Here is an 11850-nt window from a genome sequence, read left to right as displayed (position 1 = left end):
TACTTACCTGGGTATTATAGTATTGATATTGGTTACTTACCTGGGTATTATAGTATTGATATTGGTCACTTATGTGGTATTCTAGTATTCCTAACTATTGTTGTTGAGTTTTTGGCAGTTACTAATGTGTAAGTCTAATGTTTGAACACGTTTGTTTCCTCCGAATGAGCCCTCTACATCTGACAAGGTTTAGTTACTGGATTTTGCCAGTGAAATAGATTTTTTATTTTGTTATTTTTACGTTGAAACAGGTGGTTTCCTTATATTATAATCTTTGATTATATACGCATTCTCTTGTTTGCGAAAATCGATATAATAAGATTTTTGTTATTGACATGGAAACTTGATATATTATTACTACAGGTTTGAAAGGTTTTCTCTGGTGTACCGTACAGTTTTTACATGGTTAGAAGTAGCTAACCTTAATTAACGATTTAGTACCAGCTTTTCTGCACCGGTATCGTGGTTCATCTTCAAGCAATGTGTACTATACAATATACTTGTTAGCTTAAACTTTATCATTTTACATCTTAGTCAAGTGAACATTTACAGACTTTTGGTTAAATTTTGCTACTGTACAGTGAATGCTAAGCAACCACGTGGTACTGTAGAAGTAGTAATGGTCAAGGAAGACCCAGAAATTCCGTGGTCTGACATCGGCACACCACTTACAGGCCATGATAGCTGTACAGAGACTCAAAATAAAGGTAAAAATGTTAAATTTGTCCTTTTTTTTTTCCTAATTTTATGAGTGACATCCAAATTTTTTAGTTTTGTCTGATTGTATATACCAGAGGCTTAACTTAAATGAATTTTATTAAATATTTTAAGATGATGCTACATGTTAAGGAGGTATTTTAAGATGATGCTACATGTTAAGGAAGTATTTTAAGATGATGCTACATGTTAAGGAAGTATTTTTTAAAATACTTAATACTTCCTTAACATGTAGCATCATCATTTTAAGATGATGCTACATGTTAAGGAAGTATTTTTCTCTAAAATGTTGTGTATAAATTAATTTTTAAGAAACAGATTATAATGTAGAGATAAAGAATATGGTTGTTATCACAGCAAAATAACTTATTTGCTTATGATGATTAGTACGGATGTTTTAAAAAGTCAAAATGTTGAAGAACAGTGTTGTAAGTAGATTCTTTCGAGGATGAAAGGTGTGTTAATATCCACAAGTTAATGATTGGTAAGTAAGATTTTATGTTGTTGGTTTTTTTTCAAAATCCCAAATGGTCGATGCCGTATTCTTATAAAAAAAAACGAGATTTTGCTGAAGATATGCTGTTAGACTTGTCAGAATAGAACTTAATTTTGTAAAGTTGTATATGGTAGCTATTTTTGATGTTTCATAAAGTATTTCTTTCTTTCATATTGTTTAATCTGTTTCCACAGGCTTGCATTTTTTTTGGTTATATTTGTTAAAATGATACATTATTTTGCATTAATGCAAATTATATGTAGAAACTAATATCTAACATTTATATTGTTATTTTTTTCATTAGATATTCATTATCGGGTTTGTGAACTATCTCAAAGAACCCAGCTGACCCATGACTGCTATCTGTTTACTTTTTCTTTCCCTTTGGGCACAAGAATGTGGATCCCTGTCGGTCATCATGTTCACCTCAAACAAAATATCAAAGGTAGCTTGTTGGACAAGTTCTTGTATTATATATTACTTTTTGTTCATTAATTCTCTGCGAGGGCAGTATTTATGTGGAAGTGTTAATAAGTGAAAAGATACTCCAGGATTGGAGCTGTTCAGGAGTACAAGCTATCCCTGTCCACTTTCAAAGGTTCTTGCAATGAGTATGGTCACCAAAAGACAATCCATCCCTATTTTAGATAGCTCATCAGTAGAGTACAAACTCTGTTAGTCAAAGGTCCTGGATTCAAATTCTGGAGTCTCTTTCACTTTAACTTTGTTAGTCAAAGGTCCTGGATTCAAATTCTGGAGTCTCTTTCACTTTAACTCTGTTAGTCAAAGGTCCTGGATTCAAATTCTGGAGTCTCTTTCACTTTAACTCTGTTAGTCAAAGGTCCTGGATTCAAATTCTGGAGTCTCTTTCACTTATTGATTTTTTTCTTGTAAAATTTATTAATACTCTGTGATAATCTCTCTCTCTCTATGTACCACACCGAAACAGGACATTGGTGACCGTGGTCTTCCACAGATCCCCCTCTCTCTCTATGTACCACACCGAAACAGGACATTGGTGACCATGGTCTTCCACAGATCCCCCCCTCTCTCTCTATGTACCACACCGAAACAGGACATTGGTGACCATGGTCTTCCACAGATCCCCCCTCTCTCTCTATGTACCACACCGAAACAGGATGTTGGTGACCATGGTCTTCCTCAGATCTTTCCCTCTCTATGTTCTATATCCAAACAGGATGTTGGTGACCATGGTCTTCCACAGATCCCCCCCTCTTTCTCTATGTACCACACTGAAACAGGACATTGGTGACCATGGTTTTCCTCAGATCTTTCCCTCTCTATGTTCTATATCCAAACAGGATGTTGGTGACCATGGTCTTCCACAGATCCCCTCCTCTCTCTCTATGTACCACACCGAAACAGGACATTGATAACCATGGTCTTCCACAGATTTTTCTGTGTACCATATCCAAACAGGACATTGATAACCATGGTCTTCCACAGATTTTTCTATGTACCATATCCAAACAGGACGTTGGTGACCATGGTCTTCCACAGATTTTTCTACGTACCATATCCAAACAGGACATTGATAACCATGGTCTTCCACAGATTTTTCTATGTACCATATCCAAACAGGACATTGATAACAATGGTATACCACAGATCACTTTTCATTGAGGCACAAATAATTTCCAATGGCGATACATTCATCCATGTATATAAATTTTTGACATAAGTAAACCTCTGTCTTCCACAGTTTCAATCTTTCCAATTACAATCAGACTTTCAATTTCTTCTTTCATCGTCCGTGTCTGAGATACTCCAACCATCTTTTTCTGATGTTAGTCAGCAGCTTCCTCCTCCAATCTGCTTCTGACAAAATATCTTCATTTCGAGTGTGACTTGTGGTACTTATATATCGACTGAACTAAGTTTCAAGTTTTGAATATTATTTTTGTAGTTCTTAACGTGATTTAATTGTCTGGATTTTGTAACCGTATTTTTATAGTTTATAAATGCACCACATTGTTTGCATGTTTTTTATTTTAGATATTTTAAAATTCAGTTTATTACATTACTCTGCTCATCACACAGATATGGACATTGTTAGAAGCTACACTCCTGTGTTGCCGTCAATAACCGACCTGGAGAGCGACGAAACTGAAACTAATGGTGAATCAGTGACTTTGATGATTAAGATTTATCCCGAAGGTGTTCTTACTCCACAACTAAAAAGCTTAGAAATTGGTATGTATTGTTAAAATACAGTGCATATACTATCTTTTTTACTGTCTCTGCTGGTTTTTAGAAAAGTGTGACAGCTTAGTTACAATAGTTTTATCTTTACGGCTGAAGTGGGTGATAATGATTAGTGAATTAAGAATATATATATTGAGAAAATGAGTATTTCAAAAATATACTTTTATGACCTTTGTGCATGTTATAAAAAATATACTTTTATGACCTTTGTGCATGTAATAAAAAAAATATAGCCTTTTTTTGTCATCGCTGAAAAATCTTTTGTTACAAGATAAAGAAGTGAACAGTGGAGTCTGAAAGTCTGCTTGACAAGTGAGAAACAGTCTTTCTAAATCAGGCTCGGCTTGGCTCCATATTCGAATTAGCACTTTTTGAGATCGGAGCAGTGCCGAAAGTCAATGGCAGGGCACAAAAGTTACGTGAAATTATTAAAGGCTTATTTGAAGTGAATAGTCCTTATCTGGAAATACACCAGACTGAGGAAACAATGTCCTTGAAAGATTTAAATATCCTGTCGTGAACATATACTATTATTAGTGCATAGACATACAATACAGAAGTAGTAACATTAATACCAGTTCTTCATTTTAAGATTTCATTTAAAATTAGCCCATTTCTTACTCTCCTTGAGACTGTGGCACCAATCGTGGCCTCAGCTGTGCTTGCCTTTAACCTCCCCATAAAGATGAGTTGTGGAGGTTACTATAAACATATAATCCAGGAGGTTAAGGTCATGTATTTAGAGAGTATCATGTTTTTTTTTTTGTTATTAAGGGTATCCAGAAGTAGAGCAATATAGTTGTTCTCAAAGTACCATGTTGTTTTTATATTATTCACTTCTAATAGGATTTACTTATTCCATGATAGTGAGTGGTTATATTTTAGTTATTTTAGTCTGTTAGAACATCTAGTGTAAATAACTGATCAAACAAATTGAGTGAAATCAACCATTTTCTATGTGAAATATATCAGTAACCCTAGCAATAACACGATTAACTGTAATATTTAGGCTATTTTTATATCTATATATATGGACTGATGGATCCATAAACAAGTATTTTAGAACAAAAAAATGTCCAACAACTAGTTTTTATGTTTTCTATCATAATAAAATAAGTTTTATTCTAATTTTTCTTTGATGTTAGTTTCATTAACAGTAATGACGAACATGTTTAATATGTATATATATATGTATTTGCCTTCACGATACATATACAGAAGTCACAAAAAATGAGCATGGCAACTGGATAGTGAACTTATCAATGATAAAAGCATTACCATGGGAAGTACAAAAGAAAAGAATGAACAGGTTGTCAATATTCTAGTGAACTGTTTTTTCTACACAAAGTATTAAACCTTGTTTTTCTGCTGTCATGTAGTTTATAAATGTACAGTTGTGGAATATTATTCCAAATATCTTGTATTACTCCTTGCAGTTTAGGAAAGTTCTTTGATTAACTTTTGATGTTCTCATTTTTTCGTAAGCTCTTACAGTTTAGAACATTCATTTTGGGGTCTTGTGTAAGCTGTGTTATGGTTGTGTGTGTTCCATCTCCCTCTTTTTACATCAGGTTATCGTTTCATCACATTTGATGTATTATTGAGATCATTGTCTCGCTGGAAGATTAATCCCTGCCCAATGGGTTTCTGAGGGAATGGCATGATGGATCACAGTGTGCCTGTACCAGTCAGTAGTGATGGTGCCATCAGTTTTGTTTAGGTCACTGATACCATTGGTTCTCCCCTCTGCCATTGAACAGACTGTCATTGAACAATTTAAACATGAATTCATCTGTGAATAGCACATGTCTCCAGCTTTGCTATTTTTTTGTTTGTTGTCTAATGACCATTACATTCTTTAGTTTAATTATATCTTTTCAGCAGCAGTTTTCAAGTAGCTACATTTTCAGACCAGTTTTTTAATACGTATCTTACTATTATCAGGGTAACATTCATACATGCATTTTGAGCACATTTACTGGTAAACCCTCTGCTGAACCATTGATTATCTCCTAAAGAACATATACTTGAGATATTTAACATAATGTTTGAGTTTACCATGACCACTTCTATTATTAATAGTGCCAGTTTCAGAGTCTTGCGTACCACTCCATCTGAAACACGGAGTCACTCTGCTTTTTTTTTGCATGGAATATCCTTGAGCAACAAAAACTTTTGTTTCTACATGTTTGTACTGTGTTATTTCAGTCTTGGGAGTTATGACTGGATTCACACTGCTATTGCTGGGCATAGTATAATTTCCTTTTTATTTATTTACCATTTTCATAATTATTACCAACACTATATATATATTTAGGTTTAGAACTAAACCAAGCCTTTTAAGCTGGCTGAACCTTGTTAGATAGTACAGCTGAAAACAGGGAGGGTATCTAACCATTATTATGAGTGTTTTGTGACTTTGCCTACTCATAGTAAGAATGGTATATTAAATTAGTTGTATTCATTACTAAGGTTAATTTAGACTTATGATCTGTGAAGATAGCTTGCTTTGATGAGCAGTTATCAATAATTGATAATTTTACGGTTAACACACCATCATATCTCGGTTACCACAATATAGAATTTTGCTGTAAACAGTTTCTTCTCGTTTTTTTTTTTCGAAATGGTTCAACACCGAAGGAAATACAAATTTCATATATGAACTGAAAGACTTTGTAAAAATGAATTTTTCATATATCTTTTATACCATTTATTATTAATAAATCTGGTACATCTTGATGTACGAGTTGAACCTTACGAGGTATGGACCGTATCGTTACAAATCAAATAAAACCAAGTTCTCGTATTACAAGCTAGATTTGGGATGAGGAAAACGGTCTGTTATACTTTGCTCTCGTATTTATTTTTCAGGTGATTCCGTTGAAGTTGGTGACTATACCGGTGATTTTGATGATAAGATTCTATCTAGGTATTCTCATCTGGCCTTGTTTGCAGCTGGGACTGGTATAACTCCTATGATTAGGCTCATTCAACTGTCCTTGAAGGAGGGAATGTAAGATTTTAGTAATGAATCTCAGACCTAGAGAAACCAGAAAAAGCATGTTGTTCTTCTTCTTAATGTGGTAACCGACTATGTAGTGGTTAGGTCTTGCCCAAGACCTTGATAAATTACACACATCCTCAAAAATGTTAATATTTCATTGTGGCCTTGGGTAAAATTTGTTTCTGAATGTTTTAACTACAATTTTAGTTTCTTCTTAATAAAAAAATTTTTTCGTAGTTACATTGTACCAGATATACAGACATCTTGTTAAAATGTGTAAAATGGTTACAGATAACTAGACAGTTCTTGTAACAAATGACCATAAACCAGAGATAATGGGACAGATGTTTGACCATCCCTGACCTATGAGGGAACTTTTTTTCTTTATAATTATAGATAAATTAAAACAATTTTTGCTTAAAACCAAGTACTGGTTAGTATATAACAAAAAGTTGAGTACATAAAAAAAAATGTTTGCCATCACTGAATGTTTTACGAATAAATACTCTCTCTTGAGAAACCTAGGTTAAAAACTACTTAGTAATCAGGCAAATAAAAGTTAAAAGAGAGCCTAGTCATTGTGTGGAAACAAATTCTATCTAGAATTTAATTCTGCTTGAAATACAGTTTCTAATTTATATCTACTTGAAATCAGCTCTTATGAGTAGGGCCTGGAATGACTAGGTGGTGACTCACAATCTCAGGGTCGCGGGTTCAAATCCCCGTACCACCAAACATGCTCACTCTTTCAGCTGTAGGGGCATTATAATGTGATGGTCAATCCCACTATTCTTAGGTAAAAGAGTAGCCAAAGAGTTGACAGTGGGTGGTGATGACTAGCTGCCTTCCCTCTAGTCTATTACTGCCAGATTAGGGACATCTTTCATGTAGCTTTGCGAGAAATTCTGAACAAATCAAACCAATGTTATGAGTAATTAGTGCATGTTTCATACCTTCTGTTAGGTTTATAACTTCTTTCTGTATTCAGTTTGTAAAAAAATGTAATAATGCACTTACTCTGCTGATAATTTCTGTTCAACCGTTTTATGCTTTCTTTTTTTAGACACGTTCAGTTGATGTTATTCAATAAAAAAGAGCATGACATAGTGTGGAGAAATAACTTTGATGAGCTAGCACGATCATGCAGTAGGTAAGGTATTCCTTTTCTTTTTACAACTATTTGTGCTGTGATCGTATTGTAATGGAACTCCATTTTCCTCCTCCAGGTGATTTAAAACTAAAAAAAAGGTGGGACAACCATATAAATATGGAAGTTCTGCACTTTTGTGACATTTGGAAAAGAGAAATGCACCTAAAAATTACATATCTGCCACATTTGGAATAGAGAAATGCACCTAAAAATGACATATCTGCCACATTTGGAATAGAGAAATGCACCTAAAAATGACATATCTGCCACATTTGGAATAGAGAAATGCACCTAAAAATGACATATCTGCCAGTGTCTTAAAGCTTTTAATAGTCTGCTATTATATTACTAAATAATTTTTATTTGTCCTCTTCTGTTATATTAGAAAATAACCCTTACTGGTCATCTGCTATTATAACAGAATATTACTTTCTCGTTTGTGTACCTGTTGCGATATGTCGAAGTTTTGTAAAATTTGAAACTAAAACCAGTACTAAAATAAGAGAATGCTTCATATCTTTAAATAAACTGTGATTTCAACAGTTTAATATATCGGGAAAATTGGAAGATTATTATAAGACTAGTGCATAGCTTGTCAAAAATGATGGGTGATAAGAAAACTCTGTAAAGATTGCTATAAATGAAAAACAATTTTATTCACATTAAAAATCACATTTTTATTTCATACTGTTTCTTTATACACAACGTTGACAATGTTTACATGTTATTTCTAATGTTACAAAGTGTCCTAATAGAAATTGGAAAATTTTAATTATTGCTGCATACTACATTTATTTTAAACGTTTTTACATTCCTATTTTCTGTTCATGTTGCAACTTTTCACATGTTGTAGCAAAGTATTTAAATATTAAAGAAATGTTAATTTCTTTAATTGCATAATTTAAATACTATGCATTCATACTTATATACATGTAAATAAATATTATCTAACTCTAATGTTAATAATAGTAGGTCAATTTGTAGTCTAATTTAAGCATTAGGCCTAATACATAAACGTAACGTAAGGCTTAGCTGAAACACTACTTCATTGAAATCCTTAGTAACTTTTATTTTGCTTTTTTGTCTACAACTCGATGTCAAAAACTTAGATGTTCATTAAACAACAGAAAAAATATAAATAGAATGTTATCAAACTTATCACGGTACAATAAAAGAGCCTAAAGTACTACTTGTTTTGTAACTAAGCCTAAAATACTACTAATTTTGTAATTAAGCCTAAAGTAAAAGATGAAGTGTGCAATAATCTACACCAGGCCCAAGTGCATAAAACTTCTCATGAAAGAAAAGATATCAGTTCTAAATCTAAATCGTTTCTGAATTAAACTATTTTGCTGTTATATCATCAAAGTTATCCACAAAATAAAGAATAAAAAAACAGATCTTTCTAACAAATTAAGCGTTCAACATAAACACTGTAGTTGGCCTAACAACAATATCAGTTGGTACTTTTGTTGCTAAGCTTCATTGTAAATTGTAGACCATCACCAAAAAAGGAGCATAAAATGAAGACAGAAATTGCTTATTATATATATATATATTAATTTAGGTTATAATAGAACTTAATAATCCAGAATTTGTTATCAATCCATATTATAGTTATTAAAATATTCCATGGAATACAAACATATTTCCAGCTAAACATTTGATCAGCAACATTTATATCCTAACACAGAATTAATGAAAGAATTATTTATCTGAATGAGTTACACTAAATGTTTTTTTTTTATAATACTCATCATAAAAACAGCCACCACTTTCCACTGAATGTATTCACACAAGCCACAACCATTTTACTTAAGAACTTATTTATATGATTCGATTTGTGTGACCTTTAATGAGACACGGGGTGTACCAACGGGTCAGTCTGCAAGCGGCACATATATTGAATATTAATACATCACAACTTCTCAAGAAAGACAATCACATCGATTTACGAATTAGCAGAATGAGCTGATACATCGACGACGTAGCAGTGCCAAACCTACTAAATTTCTTTTACATGACTAAGCCAAGTACTTAAAAAAAAATTCAACAATTGCAAGTAAAACAAATAACCTTGATTTAAATATTAGTGTTATTAATCAAGCATTTTCGTTCATTCCTCTAATGTTCTAACATTCCTCAAATTCTATATCAACCTTTGTTAAATTCTTTATAAGTAAATCCCAATCCCATTTTCAAGTCTGGCCAATCGTTAGTAAGGTCACCACAGACTTTTTGGTGTATTGAGATGACCAGAGACACTAGTGGTCACTTACTCACTCAGGCTGAGCTGTTGTTCTGTGGACATCTACATGAAACATTCCAGTAAATATGATACAACTTTGTATGTGTGTTTTTTGTAATTCATATTAATTTACAGTATTAAAGTTGTTTAATAATGCAGTGTGTATTTTAATTATTCATGATATTAGCTAGATAACAAAATTCTTTAAATAGTGATAAATACATCAGCCAAATATGATAAGCATGATACTGTGAACCTTTACATGTGACATCTCTGTTTTGGTGCTTGGTAATTTCACTGAGCAAGTCTAACCTCGTCTGGCGTTCTTGGATTAAGGAACAAAAACACTATTAATTGCAAAGCCCCCCCCCCTCTCATGTGATGATCTAGGAGAATATGGTCATAGAAAGTCGTTTATTACTAATTGAAATTATTATTGTAGACTTTTTAGCACTACTTTATAACTTGTATCAATGCATATTTTAACAGGATAAAGTACGAAACCTGGTGAAGTGTAAGGTGTACAGAATGAAGGGCATATTGTAACGTTTGAAGGCTATATATGTAAATCCGAACCATACACGCATCTATGGTGGGCCATAGCGAACTTTTCCAAGAAAGATACTAATTCCATTTAGTGTGACAGTTTATAAGGACTTGTGTGTCTAATATGCATTGATTATAATGGTGGAGTCTTATCCTGGCTCAGTAGTCACATAAATCCGACATAATCGTGAACAAAAATGTTTGTTGTGTTACATATTGTGCCCTCTGGTGGCTCAGTGGTAAACTTGATGGCTAAAATTTGAGTTCCTTAATGTGCCCCCTGGTGGCTTAGTGGTAATCATGTTAGCTAAACATCTTCATTACTTGTAGTGCCCTCTGGTGGCTTAGTGGTAACGATAAAATACTTTATTACTTATAGTGCCATCTGGTGGCTCAGTGGTAGACATAAAATTCTTTATTATGTATAGTACCACCAGGTAGCTCAGTGTTAAACTTGATGGCTAAAATTTGAGTTCCTTAAAGCGCCATCTGGTGGCCTAGTGGTAATCGTGTTAGCTAAACACCTTCATTACTTTTAAGTGGAGATTTTGATATGGCTTAAGCCCAGGGCAGACGAGAGGGAGGGGGGGGGGGCAAATGGGCAGCTGCCCCGGATCTGTTGAGGGGCCTGGCAGTGGGATATTCTAAAGCTCACGAGAAATTCATACTACGTGATGAGCTAAAATGGCTGCGGCTTTTTCATGGATTCATGAAGAAATTTGTCACCTAAATTTATTTTATGAAAAATCAGTAAAAGTTAAATAGAACGAAAGGGGGTGGCGATGATATCACCGACCCCGGGGCCTGGGCTGGCTCTCGAAGCCCTTTCTCGACCCAGTATGTAAATGTGTGTGTGTGTGTGTGTATTACATCGTTGGTTTTTCAAATAAGATTTACTTCACAGGATGACTCATTTATAAGTAAAACTTTTACAAAATCAGTCACGTTCTCCAGGTTTGAAGTGACCTACGTGCTCTCAGAACCGCACGACAATTGGCCTGGAATGAGAGGAAGAGTCCGGCCTCATATTATAGAGAAATTTCTTCCCACACGTGATAATATCAAACTCTTCATGTGCATTTGCGGCCCTAATCCTTTTACAAAAACTACAATGAAGTAAGTCAAATAATATTAGTTGTTGTTTTTTTAATGCAGGAATTAATTAGTTTGATTTGTATCCGTGTATGTTTTTCTTCTTGTTGAAGACATTGAATTGAAGTTAATTTTTAAATCAACGTGCACAAGATGATATTCAGTTGATAGTTAAGAATAGATTAAATGTTTTTTTGAATGTGGTTAACATGTAATACATTGAAACATTTTATTGACTTGTATTATGTAATAGATGAAATGTTCGTGTCCATAGGGTTTCAAGTTTATTATCCTCCGGTGTGACAGCAGTAAATGTACGGACTTCTAACGCTAAAATTCAGGGTTCGATTTCCAGTAGATAGTCCAATTTT

The 11850-nt window shown here is 33.6% G+C and overlaps 1 protein-coding gene across 1 annotated transcript in view; it reads left to right on the top strand.

Annotated features, from left to right (window-relative positions):
* LOC106474721 (cytochrome b5 reductase 4-like) overlaps positions 1–11507 on the top strand; it is a 25393-nt gene extending 13886 nt beyond the window's left edge. The window contains exons 9-15 of the mRNA XM_022403020.1: positions 86–128; positions 535–707; positions 1518–1658; positions 3275–3427; positions 6311–6452; positions 7507–7593; positions 11342–11507. Of these exons, the coding sequence (XP_022258728.1) occupies positions 86–128; positions 535–707; positions 1518–1658; positions 3275–3427; positions 6311–6452; positions 7507–7593; positions 11342–11507 (905 nt within the window). The remainder of the gene's footprint in view (positions 1–85; positions 129–534; positions 708–1517; positions 1659–3274; positions 3428–6310; positions 6453–7506; positions 7594–11341) is intronic.
* The last annotated feature ends 343 nt before the right edge of the window (positions 11508–11850 follow it).

This window comes from Limulus polyphemus, unplaced genomic scaffold, assembly GCF_000517525.1.
Source record: "Limulus polyphemus unplaced genomic scaffold, Limulus_polyphemus-2.1.2 Scaffold7595, whole genome shotgun sequence".
In the NCBI taxonomy this organism is placed as follows: domain Eukaryota; kingdom Metazoa; phylum Arthropoda; class Merostomata; order Xiphosura; family Limulidae; genus Limulus; species Limulus polyphemus.
Note: the sequence above shows the minus strand (reverse complement) of the source record. Positions and strands in the feature narration are given on the sequence as shown.